Source organism: Rhinolophus sinicus, chromosome 1 (assembly GCF_057876585.1).
Source record: "Rhinolophus sinicus isolate RSI-liver-muscle chromosome 1, RSI-T2T, whole genome shotgun sequence".
NCBI lineage: Eukaryota > Metazoa > Chordata > Mammalia > Chiroptera > Rhinolophidae > Rhinolophus > Rhinolophus sinicus.
In genome coordinates, this window is record NC_142501.1 from 20,503,405 (window position 1) to 20,521,548 (window position 18,144).

At 37.9% G+C, this 18,144-nt stretch overlaps 3 protein-coding genes across 8 annotated transcripts in view; 2 read left to right on the forward strand and 1 right to left on the reverse strand.

The window, feature by feature from the left end:
- Positions 1-2,014, reverse strand: part of SCYL2 (SCY1 like pseudokinase 2) — a 54,089-nt gene extending 52,075 nt beyond the window's left edge. For 2 of the 6 annotated variants that reach the window (XM_019732107.3, XM_019732105.3), the window contains exon 1: positions 1,753-1,987. The gene's annotated coding sequence lies outside the window, so the exon portion shown is untranslated. Of the gene's footprint in view, positions 1-1,355 lie in introns of all 6 variants that reach the window. The other 4 variants (XM_019732109.3, XM_019732106.3, XM_019732110.3 and 1 more) reach the window with 3 other exon arrangements.
- On the forward strand, positions 170-4,276 carry LOC148759018 (uncharacterized). Its single transcript, XM_088789571.1, has 3 exons — positions 170-235; positions 1,389-1,722; positions 4,163-4,276. Exons 1-3 carry the CDS (start codon positions 170-172, stop codon positions 4,258-4,260), a joined length of 498 nt encoding a protein of 165 aa, XP_088645697.1. The 3' UTR covers positions 4,261-4,276.
- LOC109447589 (DEP domain-containing protein 7) lies at positions 4,264-13,867 on the forward strand. The gene is given in 5 exon segments (XM_088789603.1): positions 4,264-4,600; positions 10,195-10,384; positions 12,384-12,645; positions 13,246-13,383; positions 13,490-13,867. Coding segments are annotated over 5 exon segments (1,251 nt in total). The 5' UTR covers positions 4,264-4,317.
- The last annotated feature ends 4,277 nt before the right edge of the window (positions 13,868-18,144 follow it).

Genomic DNA, 18,144 nt, shown 5'->3' on the forward strand with positions numbered 1-18,144 from the left:
GGCTTTTAAAAATGTTAGTTTCTCTTAAAAACAATGAAAGCCACTGCAGGGTTTTAAACATGGAGACAATGTGATTAGATCTGCAGTTTTAAAAAGTCACTCAGTCTGGTGTGGAAAACTAACTGCTGGTAGACTATAATTGGGAGGCTAGTGATACTTCAGATGAGAGATGACGGTGGCTGGAGCTAGAGTACTAGTGGTGAAGATGAAGACAGACTTGAGAGATATTCAAGAGGCAAAATCAACAGGACTTCATGAGAAATTGCAATGAGGCAGGAGAGAGAAAGCTGTCAAACTTTGACTCCTATAGAAAGGGACAGACGATGAAGCTAGTCACTTGAGTTAAACACAGTAAGAGGACCTATTTTTCTTGGGGGTGGCAGTAAATCATGAATTCCAAATATGTGAGTATGAGTAGTTATTCCCAATTACAGGGTTGATTTGTACAGAAATATTCCGTTGTACAATGTCTGTATTTGTTTTATTGGTTGTTTGTGGATCTTAGAGACAAAAGAACAGGTTTCTGCATGTGTGTTGTGTAAAGTGTATCTGAACAGACTGAAGGTCCTTACCTTCCATTAGGTTCCGTTCCATGACACAATCCCCCAAAAGCATCTTCTATGAGTACAATTTAATAATGTCAAGAATTCTACCTATTCAGTGCCGATAAATCATTGTTAAACTTTTAAAAAATATTTATACTAAAGAAAAAGACAGAAAGCCAAACAAACAAAAAAGCCTGCAAAGTCCAAAAGGCAGCTTCAAGCACCTGACTTTCAAACTATTACCAGAGCCTGATCGAGTTTTACAGTGACAGACTGTAAACTAGGTCAATTTTCCAGAATGGAGAGGCATGCGAACGCGTCTTAGAAAACTTCTTACTACAATAGAATCCAATTTGTAAAACAAGCCATCCTACAGATAATTCCTGGATTTGATCTACAAAAACATAGATGGCAATTTACAACTGTAAGTCACTACTGACATAGCGCTTTTAAGTCCCTTGAATGTGGAGTCTCATGAAGACTGTTACAGGAGCTGACTTGACAACACTGGTTTCCTTAATTACTATACTAATCATAGGTATGTATTCAATCGGATCCCAAGAAGTTTTTGCAAGCTTTATCGGGCTTAACCTTCCTCCATCCTTTCTCTCCCGCTTAGAAAAATAAGAGTGCAGAAACGACCGAGGGGTTTTTCAGTCTTAACAAAACACCTGCCCCACCCACCTCAAACACAATAACCTTCCGTTGCAGAACTATAGCTACTGTCAGAAAAGGACGCCAGGGGTAGGGCCCTGCTTGGTAAGCCTGGTTATCAGTTGCGGACCTCAGAATTGAGGGGATCTGTCTCACCCAGTCCTGGAGTAGTATCCAATTTCCCAAAAGAGAACCACGAACTCCACCACGGAAACCCGAGCTGCAGAGCCGGAGCCGGGAGCTCTCGCTGGGACAGACGGCCCCAGCCCCGGGTCGCCCGTCACTTCAAGGCCTCTTCCGGGGACTCGGGCCTCTCGGATCCGCTCCCCGGAGCTCGCTCCCCCAGGTCGGCTTCGCCAGGGCGCCCACCGCCCGGCCAGCCCAGCTCTCCGCCAGCAGGCCCGTCACCTAGCAACAGTCGCCAGCCTTGGGGGCCTCGGGAGGCCTAGCCTCGGCGCGGGTCTTCCCCATTCCCTCCTCGCCGGCCTTGGGAGCCCAGGCGGGAGCGTGACCGGTGAAGGAGGTCAGTCGATGCCCGTGGGCGGTCACTCACCTCTTCCTCAATTCTCCCGGGAGGGGCGGTGCTGGGGCTCGTTTCCCCCGCCCAGCCAAACACCTCCTGGCTGCTCCTGCTCAGCTTCCGCTCGGGGCCGAAGCTCCCAGCTTACTCCATAGCCTCCTCCACCCGCGCGGCCTCAGAGGCTGGAGCCGGAGGAGGGAAGGGGGAGGGGCGGGGAGGGACTGGGGAGGAAGAGTTAGGGAGGGGGAAGAAGACCGAAAGACCAGCTGGCCAGGGCATGACGTCACTTCCTGCTGGCTCGGAAGGGGCGGGGTGGGACCATCCTTGGCTCCCCGCCCCCAAGAGCAAGGTGGAGGCGGGGTTACGGGCCGGGGGAGGAGCCGGCACGCGAGCTTCGGGCGGTTCTTTTGACTCTTCTGTTCGGTGCCCTTGGCAGCCAGATCGAGCTTCGCTGCGCAGCACCTCGCGGGCCGAGCCCTAGAGGTGGCTTCTGCCGGAAAACGAGGACAGGTAGCCGTATACAGGACAGGTATATATAGGACAGGTAGCCCTATACCGAGTGTGTACTGAAGGGGAGGGCAGCTCAGGGGAGCATGTGATTTGGCTTGTATTTCTCGGGAATCTGGGGCCGGCCCCTTTCCTAGCACACCTGCCCTCTCTGGTCGGGGACTGACAACCTCGACTTGGCCTTTTCGGAACTACTCTCCTTGAGAAGTCCAGGAAAACAGTGCTTCTCAAACTTCAATATGCACACGAATCATTTGGAGACTTTGTTAAAATGCAGTTTGGGTTCAGCTGTAGAATCTGATATTCTGCTTTTCAAATGATTTCCCCGATGATACCAATGCTGTTGGTCGACAGGCTACACTTAGAAGAAGAGGTTAAAGTACTAAATGGAAAATTCCTTGAGCACGAAGGCTATTTCTTTAACCTAGCCTACTTGTGTAAAAAGTTAGAGGCGGATGGAAAATACCCTTGTCTCCACCGCGCAACAACTCGTAGACTTCTACATCCCATCCCACCCAAACTCGTCCCTTCCCGCCCGTCGCTCCTCCCTCCTCTAACCCCTACCCCTCTCCATCCTTCGCCTACACACCACTCCTGTCTCCGTACTGTCCACAGTATCTCGGGCTAATATTTGAAGGATAGACAGATAACGGCTTCTGTTAATACAGGCATTTGAAGGTGATGGGTTTTTATTTCTGTCATTTTATCTGTAAAATTGGGTATCCTGGTTCCAGTTATCCATAGTCAAAGGAGGAGAGAGCTAAATTCTTGGATTCTAACCCAAAAAATCTAGAAACAGCATTCTAGATGTTTCATTTTATTCCCTTATCATTCTTAAAATTCTTTATTTAAAAATTTGCTCTAGTAGAAGGAAATGAGGAGTGATTGCTGAGTTTCTTTTTGAAGTTATGAAATGGTCTGCCAACTAGATCGTAGTGATGGTTGCACAACTTTGTGACCGCTAAAATACCACTGAATTGTATACCTTCATAAGGCGAACTATGTGGTATGTCAATTATATCTGAATAAAAATTTTGCTGTCTCCAATTAATTGAAAAATTTACATATGTACTTTATAAAAATTTGGAACTATATAGAAAACCGAACATCCTCTTTCATTACAATCCTAGTTCTCAAGGGTTAATTGTTTGAAGTTTATCCTTCCAGACCTTTCTATTTATTTACATATATTTGTGTGTAGGTTGGGAATTCATTTTTACATAACTAGGATGATAGTATACAAATAATTCTGCTCAACTTGTTGGGGTTTGTTTTGTTTTGTTTTTCCTACTTGATATCCTTCCATGCTGTAAACCTCATTTTTCCTAATAACTGCTTAATATTTATTCCATAGTAAGGCGATGCCACATTTTATTTAATGATTCCCCAGGTGATGGACATTTTTATTGTTTTCAGATTTTATTATTCCTCACAAACTTTTTTTCAACAAGGAAAATAAATTGATTAATTTTATTGAGCTCTTTGCCCTAGATCTTGCTCATAAAGAACTTGCCATTGATCAAAAAGCAAAAAGAAGAAAGCAAAACAAAAAAGGCTGGTGAAGCCACAGTTCTGTAATAATCAAGACTCCAGTGTGTGTGTGCGTTCCTTTTAAGTGTGTCCTGAAATAATATTCTTCAAGATTAAGTATAGCTAGTAGTTAAACATGTAATTTTAGGGTGTATAAATTTACATAATCATATATTTAATATCAGTGAAGTAAGTACCTACATCTATTCTGTTTTTATTGGCATGCATGGTGCAATCTTAGTAAATATGTTATGGTTTACATAAGATGGGAGGAGTAGCAATTTAAGAAAGACAATGGCAACAGATATGCCATAAAAAAGCATACAATCAAAACTGAAAAACTTAAATATTTTTGTGTAATCTAAATATGTGTTGGTTAGAAACATGTTTAATTTTTTTTTTCCAGGATGTTCTGGTCCTTTTCAAGCTACTCAGCTATGGGATGGTATTATTCATTCCCTTCAGACTCAAGTGGAAATAAAAAGAAGGCGGCATCATTTATGAACATATGAAGATTGTTTTACTGGTTCTGATGCTGTTGATATACTATTAAGTCATCTTATGCAAAAAATGTGTCTAAGTAGTAATGATATCTCTCATCTTAAAGGAGTTCATCTTTGCCAAGTTCTAATGAACCATAATGTATTTGAAGCCATAGAAATGAAGCTATTCAAAAATGAAAAGAAATTGGAATTTGAAGCTTCCAAATATTGTCTCTACAGGTTTCTAGGCAATAAATCAACTTATGTTTTTTGCAAAAGAAAAAAGGATGCTGAGAATGGATTAACTGATAAAATCAGAGGCATCTTTAAGGTTAGTGTTGACTGGGATACTGTAATGTATCGTATTTAGATTCTGGCAGAACAGTCTTCATTGAGCTAAACTTGAATGTTATGCTTTCAGTTTATTTTTTTCTTTCAGAAGTCAATAAAAGAAATAGCCATGTAAAAATCTATTTCTGCATTTGTTCTAAAACTGTTGTGGAGGACGTTACCACATACATTTTTCAGAATTTATACCAGGAAAAACTTTATCCTCTGATATACCAGGAAAAAAACTTTATCCTCTGATGAATTGTATGCTTCCTAATTTTGAAAAATGACTTACCCAAAGTAAAAAGAAGCCAAAGTTTTCCAGAAATTCAAGAGCAAAAATTTTCTACTCCATCATAGCAACCATGTTAACCTTATAATTAGCATACATCCTTTCTATTTATTTGTAATCCTAATTTAGTCTTTTTTGGCGATATTCTATTATCTAATAAGTTTATTGCTTGTGTCTTTTATTGTAAGCTGCCTGAAATCTTTTTTTGGAAATAAAGAATACATAAGTTTAATACATTAAAATGTATATTTGAAATTTTGATCCTGTCTATAATTGAAAAATTCACATAATATTTTTTAACAGACCAGAAAATGGAATGATTTCAAGTCCTCTAGCACAAGAGATTGGTGAGGAAAGAATTAAGGAACTCATTCATACAATGAGTGGGAATCTGGTTTTGACAAACCTATTTTCTTGCTTTCAAAAGAAGGTAATTTCAATTTTCTCTATTTTTTTGTCAGAACTTTGTAAGAAAGAACTGACTTTTTTTTTTTTAAAGACTTTATTTTTTAGAACAGTTTTAGGTTCATAGAAAAACTGAGCAGAAAGGACAGAGAGTTCCCATATATCCCAGCTCCACATGCACACAGCTTCCCTATCGACAGCCCCCACCAGAGTGGTATATTTCTTACAGTCTATGAACCTACACTGACACATCATTATCACCCAAAGCCCACAGTTTACATTAGGGTTCACTCCTGGTGCTGTGTATTCAGTGGGTTTTGACAAATGTATGACATGTATCTACCATTATAGTATCATACAATCATGTATGCTTCATCTAGTCACTCCTCCCTTCCCCCTAACCCCTTGCAACCACTGATCTTTTTACTGTCTCCAAGAACTGACTTTTCAGTTATAATAAAAGTAGTGTGTTGGGTGTATCAACTCACTAATCCTCTTTCCTGTAAGAGTTCCTTCTACATAGTGATTACATCAGACAAGACAGGTGAGGCAATATAGATCCAATGTTTTTTACAAGGACCATGAACAGATTAACTGGAGGTGTTACATTCCACACTACCAGAAGAAAACATACAGACTCATTACCAGTCCTTATAATTTATAATCCATGACCATCTTCTAAGGAGTATATCCTTTGTCCGTTACATAAACCTCTCCCAAACATCTCCCTGCCCTTTACCTTTCAGAACAAATTAGCTAGGCTACCTGTTGCTCTATTCCTCTTTACTATTTACTTCATCTACTTGTGGTTTTCTCCTTATTAGGCAGGTAATGGTGGAAAGAAGAGCCCCATACCCAGGGCAATTCAATATGGTTTCACCCTTTACTGAATTTGGTCAAACCATGGTAGAAGCAAAACAAACATGATTCACACACACATGGAGGAGCAAAGATTATCAACAATAGTTAGGATAAGTGTGATAAGGGGAATACAGGGTGCCCAAAGAAAGGGTGCAGAATTAGAAGAGGGACTGGAAGACCAATATTTAGAGGACAGGCAGACGAAGAGCCAACAGAAGTACAGTTTTTATCTAATACAAATGAAAAACTAACTTGTCCCACCATCTTGGATGTAATTTATCAGCAAAGATGCTAAGAAAAATAATTTCCACTTGTTGAGCCTTTCTCTGTGCTAAGCAATTTGTTATGCATTTTATATTCATTGTCTATAATCTAACAAGAGGCCGCTAAAGTGAGGGATAAAACTCCCACTTTATAGTTGGTGAAACTGAAACTCCCTTTTTATAGTTGGTGAAATAAAGAGAAGGATAAATAAAGAAAACACAGTATGAAGGAAAGCAGGCATTCTTATGTACTTTTTTTAAAAAATGTATTTTTATCTTTGTTATACATGCATATAATGTAAAACATTGATAGCATCCTACAGGTTTTGTTACCAAAAAATAGCAGTTCCCTGCCCTTCTCCTCCCACCCATTTCTTCCTCCCCAGAGACAATAATTTACAACTTGTATCTCATATCCCTAAATAGGATGCTTATATTGCTACTTGATGATTTTTCAGATTTAGGTACATCTGTTAATTTTCTACAAAGGAAATGGGGGTTTAGGCCTCTTCCCTTTGTTGCATCTGTCTCCCAAACACTTTAAATAATACTTATGCTTTTATACTCTTTTATGTATAATATATATAACAAAAAATGTCAGGTGAAAATAGGAGGAATATATATAGATTTAGATGATATTGTTTAGCCAGATATTTTAAACAGTAAGTCACAAAACAATAAACTATTAAGTTTTGTTGAAAGAGAGACTTGATATTAAAACAAAAATCAGCCAATCTGGGAACCACTGCTTTAGTTTAGACTGCTTATTTTATAGATAAGGAAACAGAAACTCAAGAGAATTTAGATAATTTAACAAGTTTCCACAGTGTGGCATCAAGATTCAGACCTAGATTTCCATACTCTTATCCAATGTTTTATCATTATTGTTACAACAAAGTACTGTAAATTATAAAATCAGTGGGGATGAGGTGTGTTTATTTGGTATGTTTACTTTTTGTCACAAGTGAATGTATCAGCCTTCAGAATAGAAAAACACAAAATCTATTTTAGTTGTTCTTTCTAATAAAAGCATAGTTTTCAGAGAGGTAGTCCTTAATAAGTTACTTAATAGGTGATCTCTTTATGTTCAAAAGCCTTTTTTTTTTTTTAATCTAGTAGGGTGGGGTTTTTGTTTCATAAAAAGGTTTGGAAAGGAGAACTAACTTTAAAATTGACTAGTTGCTCTTGTATTTGATGCATTAAAAAAAGTTCACTTTTGGAGAAGTTTCATTTTCATACTAAAACTTTTTGGGGAAAGTGCATTTGGAAATTTCTCTGCTCTTAACAAATCAGGCATGAATAGAGTTTTGTTATTGTGATCCACTAAAGTACGATTCTTCTCTGATCCTAAAGCACAAAACAACCCAATCAGACATTAATAGATGTAAAATTAGGAATAAAACCATATAGACACTATCTGGTTTTATAAAATTAAATAATTAGCTTGCCAACAAGAAAATTTAAGCCATGTTCTACTTGGTAAAATATGGCTGGTTAAGGGTATGTGGTTGGAGGACACCTATATAAATTTCAGCCAAAAAATAAAGGTATGGAGTTCCTCTATTTTTGAAAAAGGCCATTTCTTAATTCCCAAATAATTTCACTTGACTGAGTTGAAAACTCTGCCAGCAGTGGTAAAGCAGTGCAATTATAGGACTGCAGGCCTACTTACAAATTTGCACTTGTGTGACAAGATTTAAGGTGAACCACCTTCGCTGAGATTTATTTTTATTTTATGAGTTTTTTCTTTTTTATATATACATCCTATACATATACATATGTAAGCATATATGAACTTGTGTGTCTAGGCTATCCTAAACATCGCATGGATTGCACACTCTTCAAATGCAGTCTATCCTTTTTTTGTCTGCATCACTCAGCACAATAATCATTGAATATGAAGAACTCCATAAAGATGGCTGCGGTGATGGGATGCGTTGCCACAATACCCTACTTGAGTTTAATTTCCCTACACAGAGCTAGGTATTCTCTTTATCTTTTATTTGACATGCATATTTCTCTGTCCTGTCTCTTTCAGGTCTTTGCTAATATATTATGATAGTTCCCACACATCTTATTTAAAATTGCAACATTTCCCCCTGCACTACCTCTCTTCTACCTAATTTCTCTCCATAGAACTTACTGCTAACTGACACACTACATATTTCACTTTTTGTTTATTTATTGCCTGCCTCCCTACCCCCACTAGAATATTAACTCCATTAAGGCAAGGATTTTTACCTGTTTTATTTACCACTGTATCCCTGGCACCTAGAACAGTGCCCAGCACAAAATAGGTCCCAATAAATATTGGTTGCATAAATGAATGTTCTGTCTTAATGCTCTTGCAAAAGTTGTTTTTCCACTTTTGGATTTATTCATAATATATTATGTATACTTCATGGTGATTTTTGATAAAATTTGTCTTCACCACTTTCATAGGTCACTATTTTGCCTCTGTAGTTAGGGTGTAGCGGCTGAAGGCCCACAATTTTTTATGTATCGTTTTTCCGGCACCTGGTTCAGTGCCATGCCCAACGGTTGGTATTGACAAATGTGGACTGATTCATTAGAGTCCATTTATGATCTCAAGTCTTTACTAAAAGATTGTTAATTTGATTTATTTTTGGCCAATAACTCACAGGTAGCAAACTCAGATGACTTTAGGAGCCAGGCAGGTTAGAGGGCCAGTGGGTACTTAATTATCAAACATGTAGGAAAATATATACTGTTGTTTTGCTTGAAATATATGGCTCTCTCAGGCTATTTTTCCTATTCCCACTTAACACGTAGATATAAGTACAGGGAGGTTATTTTTTACTGAAGCAAAACCAATAGGACAATATCATGGAAATGGTAGCTGACACTGAACTTCATTCTATGGGCTACAATGGGGAGAGGTGGGATTTGTGGTCAACTAGAAATGGCCTGCCAGTGCAAAGGGAGAGCCTACTGGTACTGATTCTTATCAGCTGACTTTGGTCAGGCATTAATTCAAGCCTCGTGTTATGAAAGCTTATGATTTTTTTAAAGAGAAGCTGGAAACCCAGAATTTTACATGAAATCGTCCATTTTTCTATAAGTAATTTTATTCAAAGTGCTTTATAACCAAACGAATTATGGCTATGGTCCAAATTTAATACATAGGGTACTGGCTTGGGAGCTCTGCAAGAGATTTACTATAGCTGTTGCTTTTATGATTTAGTTTCATTTAAAGGAAAAACAAAACATTAATTATGATCTGACGAGGATAATAAAAAACTTAACTCTTAACAGGAATGACCAGAAACCCAAGTTAAGGTTAACATAATACTCTATTTTAATTTAAAAACAACAAACTACAATTACCCGTGCTACTTTGAATAAAATTGTAAATAATTAACAAGCTTATATTCTCTCAGTTATGCAAAATAATTTATAAGCATTAGTAGCTTTTTATATTTGGAATTATTAGGTCGGTGCAAAAGTAATTGTGGTTTAAAAGGTTAAAAATCATTGCGAAAACTGCAATTACTTTTGCCCCATCTAATAGCCTATTATTGGCCTTAAAAACTAAATAATATCACTTTTATAATCAACATAACCAGAAAATACAACCAATATGGTTCATAACCCTGGTGTCTATTTAAAGATCAACCTTGTAAAGAAAAATTGTAATTTAGCAAACTTAAATTTTCCTAGCATTAAATTAATCCATTATATATATATGTAGCTTTTCTTTTGTATTATTTAGAAATGGAAGGATTTTATAATATTGGCTGAATGTGTATTATTTCTCAATCTGATAGTTATTTTTCTTTCTAAGCTACAGAAGATGTCTGGAAACAACAAACATTGTTACATATTCTTCAAATGATTCATCTTCCATTCTTGGAAAATATTTTGGAGCCTCCAGTCAAAACACAAAATCTTCAATTAACTAAAGAGGAAGATCTTGTTATCTCAAATGCCTGTCTAGACAGAGAGGTTATTCCAAGTTTATGTCTCCTGAGTAAGTGACCATTTTTATTGTCTAATAATTGATGACTAAAAAGGTCTTCATATATTTCACCCTAGGTATTTTAAGATGCGAGAACATATCCATATGTATAAGCTAATACCATCTGTTTTAGAAATTAATCACTGTGAATTCTCATTTGATCTAACAAAAAAAGTCACTGGTTATGACCTGCAAGATTATTGGGAATCAGTGTGGGTTCATTCGTATTATTTCAGTCATGATTTGTCTATCATCCCCTCCCTGCACCAGTTCAGTGTTTGCTAAAGCTCTATCATTTCTGTTTTATGACCCTCAAATAACATTAACCATCAGTTTCTACCAGTTTATTTTATCCCTGCCCTAAAAGAATCCACAGTCTAGTAGGGGAGACATTCATGAAACAACATTACAGTCCAATGAGGTAAGTCCTATCATAAAATCAGCCTCATTTGTGGGGAAGAGGTTCAGGGAACCCAGTTATCTTAATGAGGCTCCATTCTCTTTCACTTTGAATTCCAATATATTTGTCACTCCTACTGCCGGGAACTATAGGTATAAAACCGTGGGTACTGTTGGAATTCCAACAGAGAGAATGGATCCGATCCTTTTTCCCATGTGAGCCAAACAAGAAAAGAACATCAGACTCTAAGGCTGATGACCAGAAAATTCCAGATCCTGGGAAGAACTTGGTGATGAGAGACCTGCGGACCCACTTAGATAATCAACTGTGGTCCTGTTTGCACATGGCAGGTTTCCCTAATTCACAATAAGCCAAGAAAGGGCCAAACAAAGAGCTGAGTCTTCTCTAGCTCGTGAGTCAGGTAGAGTATAGGGACACCAGCAAAGAAACAGGATTTCTTTGGATGCTTCTGCAGGAAACAGACAGCAGCCAATCTGCCTTTATAAGCTTCCAGGAGGAAAGGATAGGTTATCTGCAAGAGAAAAACCAATACAACTGTCATTAATCTTTTCATTTGCAACACTAGAATCTAGAAGATAATGAGTCACACATCTTAGGCAAGATGTACGGTACCATTCACCTGTTGGTGGGAGGTGGGAGAGAAGGAAAGATGGAAGGGAAAAGGGAAGAAGGAAAGAAATTTGAGGATTATCAAGAATTCAGCGAGTATATCACCTAGGAACCCTGTCCAAGAAAATATTTGAAGAATGCTTTTAAACATACTACAAAGAAATAGCCAGAACCATAAGCTGATGAAGAGGAAAGAAAACTGGTAGGCAACAAATTTTGATCTGTGCTCTTCCTTTTTCTCGCTCATTTTGTACTCACGTGCACACGTACACACATAGTTCCAAGTTGATATGGTAAGACTATGTGGGAATGTATAAAATGTAAGTGCTATATAAGAAGTCAAAACACAAGGGACATACTATTAAGGGAAATTATAATAAATACTAATCTATCTCAGCAAAAGCTGGGGCTTGGGAAGGTGGCAGATGAGAAAGAGGAATTAAAGGCCTTTCAAAGGCATCACTGAAGGAAGGGAGGGGTGAAAAGATCCTAAATTTCTTATTGGGGTGGGGAGAGAAGAAAGGGAAGACAGGGTATGGTGGGGTCAACAGTGCATATTGTTTGGGGAAATAGTTGGTGTCTTATTTTCAAATAACAGAACAATAGACACCTAATTATTGGAGTGGGAAAGGGAAGGGAACCACTAATGAAATGGAACAGTATAGATGAACTCCTCTGAACCAAATCTAACAAAATTAGAAATAAATAATGAAAAGGTGGCCAGAAATATTTTAACACCTTGAAAATAAAGGTATAGAAAGGTATGGTGGTATTTGGTGAGGAATGAAAGCTATTCCCTCTTATTCACTCCTCATTCATCCAGCAAAATTTATTGAAATGATTCTCTGAAAAATAGTTTCTTCCTTAGATTTGGCTAAATATAAGCTAGATTTGATTGTTTTGTCAAACAGTAGTTTATCAGAACAGCTTTAGGTAAATGGAAATGTTAACCCTTGATTTGTTTTGTTTTGTATTTTTCCTCCAGGATTGATAACTGGCTTAAGGCAGTAACTGAATGCTTGGAATATTTCCCTGACCAGTTAATAGTTTTGGTTAGTCAGCAGTTAGTGCAAAACAGAAATGAAGAGATGAGATTGAATATACAGAAGATACTCTTTGATGTCACAGTAAAGTGTTATAATCAAGAGAGATTGTTAACTGATGAGTATTTTGATATTCATTCAGGAATTACTGAACTTTTAGGTAAGAGATGTTTAAACCTTAATTTTTTGCATAATAAAGAACATTTTTAAAGATACAAGTTGAATAAAATGTTATATTTTAATATTTTTCTTCTATGACATCAAAGTACTCAATGGAATTTTTTTTTTTTACTTCATTAATGTTGCCTGCCATGTAAATCATACTATCAAATGTAACTAATGTAGTAGAGGACATTAGCTCTCAGGTAATTATATATAAGAAATATTTTGATATAGTACAGGATTCGAGAACTGTTGTAGCTAGAAATATTTCTGATGTATTATTTGGTGACCTTTTAGCAAAATAAAAATCAGGTGCTCTAACATCATGTCACTTTTTCAGCTATGTAGGTGGCCATGTAATTTCATGTGAAAAGCAAAATACTGTTTGATAAAGCTGGATGTAATTATGCAAGTGTTTGGCATATTATATGGAATTATATACGTAATTTCCAGTGTGTTTGAAACATTTCATAAGGAAAACTTTGAAGTGTAAAAAAGAATCTAATGTTCTTTTGTACACTTGAGAATAAAAAAAAAGACTCTGAAAACCCAATACAGCATCATAGCATTTCAATTGACTAGTACGTACTATAATCTCGTTTTTTGACCCATGCTTTGTCTTCTTTGTAACTCATGTAACAGAAAATAAGAACAGAAGCACTTGAAGCGACACACCTATATCTAAGATTGTTGTTGCCCAACATTAGAGAAGAATTACAACAGCTACTTACCTTTATGGCTATGACATCAGAACCTAATACTTACAAGTTACAAAAACAGGTAAAAATAAATTGCAATAACAGTTTTATAATTTTCTGCTATTTTTTTCTTTTAAAAACTGTTCAAGCTATTATTAATATTAATATTAATACAGGAAGATTTACAGTATAACAAAACTGTGGTCCTGAAAACTCTTGCCAAAGCAGTTTTGCAAATGAAATCATTATTTAAAGTATAGGCAGAAGAACTCGTCTGGTTTCTACTGGGGTGTCACCCTGAGCTCTTCGAGGTATCTCTGGCATTTTGTCTGGGCACATTTGTTACTAAGCTATTAGTGTCAAGCAAAAAGGCAAATTATTCACTTAATAATTTATTGAGTACCTCTAATGTGCAAAGTTTGAAGGAGTACCTACCCACTAAAGAGAAGAAAGCAGACTTAATATTATTTGCAAATATATTAATTTCTTCAACCCATTTCTGGTGCAGCAAAATACTGTTTGATAATGCTGGATGTAATTATGCAAGTGTTTGGCATATTATATGAAATTATATACATAATTTCCTGTGTTTTGAAACTATGTGCCAGGCACTAAGTTCTTAGAATACGTCAGCAAACAGAACACAAATATGCAGGCCCTTGCAGTGCTTCTATCCAAGTGAGATGACAGACAATAAAAAAATACACGCATTCATCGTCAAGTCATATAGTTTATAGAAGGCAATAAATGCAATAGAAAAAAAAGAAATGCAGGTTAAGAGGATTTAATGGGTGCTAGGAAGGGGATGATTGGGAGCTTATAGTATTAAACAGGTTGGCCAAGATTGGGCTGAGTGAGAAGTGAAATTTGAGCAAAGACTGGAAGGAGGAGTCAACCAAACGGCTCTGAGGGTGGGAGTCGCTCTGAGGGTGGGAGTCGTGGTTTTGGGCAGAGGGAATGGTTCCTAGAGCAGAGGCCCTGGGGGTGATGCATGCCTGGGTGCTGAGGGCCAGCAAGGAGGTGGGGAGCAGAGGGGAGGTAGAGATGAGGTTAGAGAGGTGGAGGCCCTTTAGGCCACCGGAGAGATAAAATGGGGCATCACTGGAGGGTTTGAGAAGAACAGTGGCCTGATCTGACCAACATTTACAAAGATAACGCCGGCTTTTGTGAGAATAGATTGTTGAGGGGCAAGGGTAGAAGCAGGAACACCTTTTAGGAGGCTGTTGTAATAATCTGGACAAGAGATCTTGTGACTTGAAACAGGAGTAGCAATACAGTTAGTAAAATGTGTTCAGATGCTTGATATATTTTGAAAACATGTCAAGATAGTTTTTTAGCCTCACTACTATATTGCATTTTAGTACTGATAGTGGTACTTGCAGTGGTATTTCTCAAAGCCTCTACAAAGAATTGCTCCCCTCAACTTTTTTTTTTCAGGATACTGAAGATTTAATGAGAAAAATTACATGCATAGATTTGTATTGATAAGATTGGACCAGAAATGCAATGGTATGAGGGAGAGTGGATGGTAAGGTAGGGGGGCTCTGGAGTCAGAGAACTGGATCTACTACTTGAACTACTTGGGTTCTGAAGGGAAAATGTTAGCAAATGAGTGCCCTGGATTGAGGGAAAATTCAATTTAGAAACAGCAGAATTACTAGAAGAGTTGTTCAGCAATGTTTACATGTTTTATTTTTATTTAAAATAACATTTCCTATAACATGCCCTAATGGAGCTTATTTTGATCAACATATAGCCTACTATTGAATGACTTCTAAGGAATGGTTTTTGAAAATTCTGAGGCATTAATTACTAAAGAGAAATTCCTAACCCAGTAGCGCCCCTCCACCTAGTGACAGCTCCATAAATTACAGTTATTAGGCTTAAACAGAATTCCCAAGGGTCAATTTTAGGCTGAACCTTTTTGAGGGAGTTACATGCAAAGGATTTTTTTTTCACTGTATAAATAAAATCCAGCTCCAATCACTGTAAAGCTTACCTCCTGTTAGAACAGTCAGTAAATTTCCATGTGAATTAACAGACTGATTCATAGTGCTTAAGACTCTGCTTAAACTTCTATGATTCACATTCTCAGGTACTATCCAGGCAAATAAAAGATTTTCTAACTCCAAAAAATAAAATTGAGACAAAACGTTTCCCTCATATAACTTATATACATAATGTTCAAGATTGAAAGTCATTCCTGAGACCTCTTTTTCTGGAAGTCTTTCCTCCCTGTACTCTACAGGAGGATTTGGAAGTGCTTTTACTCTGCGATTCCTGTGCGCTGGAAAGATTTTGAACATTAAAAACCAGAAAGTTGGTGTTGCAATTCCAGCTCTGTCACTTAACAACTGTGTGATCAGTGACACTATTAGGCAACTCTTTGTTGCCGGATTCACTCACAGGTGTATCACTGAACATTTGATGTATGCCAGCACTCCACTTGTAGCTAGTGCCAACCACATATTATGCAGAACCACCTTTAAACCAGGTTTGAATTTTTTCTCTTTGGTATTAGGGCACTTCCATGAGGTCACAGATGTGGGTTGAGGGAAAGGTTAACAGTGCAGTAAATGATCTGAGTGTGAGCTCATGCAATAAACTTGTCCAACCTAAGTCCCATCTTGTATGTACCACTTCCGCTTGACAATGGCATGCTTCTGTGCATGCCTAACCTGCAGTGGGAAAGGGAAATGATCCCAGGGAGCAGAACTGAGAGCGGCATTTCCGGTTGTTCAACTTGCATGAAGATATGGCTGGAGATGAGGGCTAATGGTTTGACTAGAGGATCAGAGACTTGAGAACTAAAGACAAGAAACCTGGGAACTAGAAGCTTTAGGAAAGAAGTATCTGAATGGACATCTCAGAATAGGCCACAATGGCGAGGATGTTTTTGTCCTGTGTGAAAGGTCATCAAAGGCCTCTTCTGTAGGGAAGGCTCTAGGGGGACAACACGGCCTATACTGTGTATATTGCCGTGTTTCCCCCAAAATAAGACCTAGCTGCACAATCAGCTCTAATGCGTCTTTTGGAGCAAAAATTAAAATATAAGACCCGGTCTTATTTTACTGTAAGACCAGGTCTTACATAATATAATATGACATGATATATGATATGATATATAATACTGGGTCATATATTAATTTTTGCTGACTGTCCAGCTAGGTCTTATTTTTGGGGAAACACGGTAGCTAGCCTCTCCCCTTTGCCATCCCAGTGCTGGCTCAGTGGTGCTACATTCTGGTGAAAATTCCCTCAGCTTCTTTCTGTTTTTCAGTAGTAGGATCCATTCTGCTAGTCAACCTATCAATTAAGCATAAGTAATCCTATTTTTAATTTCTAAGATCTGTCTTTAACAACTTGTTCATGTTGTAATAGATATTCCCTCATCAGTCTCTTACAGAATATAACTTGTAAAGTTTCTTTTTGCTTATTATATTCCCTTAGGGGTTCGTTTTTGTTTCTTGGATTTGGTGCCTCTCTGGTGGTGTTAAGTACCCCTCAAATGTTTACTGCTTGCGTGTCTGTTTTTTTTCATTTATGAATGAATTCCTATCTACCTGTTGGTGAATCTAGTTTCTGGTTATGGTGCCTTTCCTAGGTAAGCAGGAGGAAGGGGCATTAAGTTCTCTAGGGCCCCGCCCAGTCAGAATTCTTTCTAATGGGGTCTGAGGTCTCGTCCGTAGTCAGAGATCAAACAGTGCCACAATCAGCTGTTCATTTTTTTTATTCTGCTGCTTTTAGTAGATATGACATTTCAGGTTCTATTCCTTCTCTCTCCAACTTGAACACTTCTCTTCTTACCGCTGAGCCTCAATTCCAAGCAAGGGAGTAATGCTCAGCTGTTTCCGATTTATTCTTTTAATGGCTCGCTCATGAACTCCTACTCTCTGTATTTGCCCAGAATTAAAATATCTCTGTACTTGTTTTTATGTCCTTAGTTTTCTCCTGCTCTGATCTGGGACAAGGGTTTTCTTGTTCTTCTTTCTCTAACAATTTAATGCAATTTGTTTTCCATCTTTTAGAAATTCCTCCACATTTGTTCATTAATGGCACCCTTTTTGTTTCCTAGAGTCACTTAAGGATCTACTTTTCTGTCAAAATATAGTATCAACTATTTCATAACACAATAAGTATAGATTCTAATATAATGAACATCCATGGCGCCCATCACTCAGCTTAAAAAATAGTATGTCACAAATAGCACTGAAGCGCTCCCTGTGCATTGCTCCCTCTCATTTACCTCCCTCCCTTCTCCGCTGGATATGTTTAAATGGACCTGGTACAGGTAAAGAGGTAGGTGAACATGATCAGTTTGCTATGTCAAGCCAATCACCACTGAATTAAAAAATTCAAAACCAAGACTGAAAAGTGTTTGAGAGGACTGTTCTATCTTGACTACTCATTGCTGTAAATCCTAATCCTCTACTGTCTCATGGTGTACATAAAGCATGGCCAACACTGGAACATGTTTCCGTGCATGCAAATTACAATAAAAATTATAAATTCAAATGTAGCTAAGTTCTCTCTCTACTTCTAGTAAAGCTCAAACTGAAATCATCAGTATTTTTGCAAAATAATAGAAATCTTTAATGCATCATCTCATGCTATTTAGAGCTAATGTTAAATGTTCTCTTCGAAATTAACTTACCGTATAGTATCTCCAGAAACAAAATTTCAAAATTAGGTGTTGAAATGCATGGGAGCGGGGCGGCCAAGTGGCTCAGGTGGGTGGAGCCCCGCTCATGCTCCTAACTCGGAGGTCGCTGGTTCCATTCCCACATGGGCCAGTGAGCTGCGCCCTCTACAGCTAAGATTGTGAACAACAGCTCTCCCTGGA

What these genes read in the sequence shown, in the direction of transcription:
- LOC148759018 (XM_088789571.1), top strand. Translation starts at nt 170, where the DNA reads ATGACGGTGGCTGGAGCTAGAGTACTAGTGGTGAAGATGAAGACAGAC. An exon ending in ACTTGAGAGATATTCAAGAG is followed by an intron (nt 236 to 1,388) that starts GCAAAATCAACA and finishes ATTTCCCAAAAG; the next exon opens with AGAACCACGAACTCCACCAC. An exon ending in GAGCGTGACCGGTGAAGGAG is followed by an intron (nt 1,723 to 4,162) that starts GTCAGTCGATGC and finishes TTTTTTTTCCAG; the next exon opens with GATGTTCTGGTCCTTTTCAA.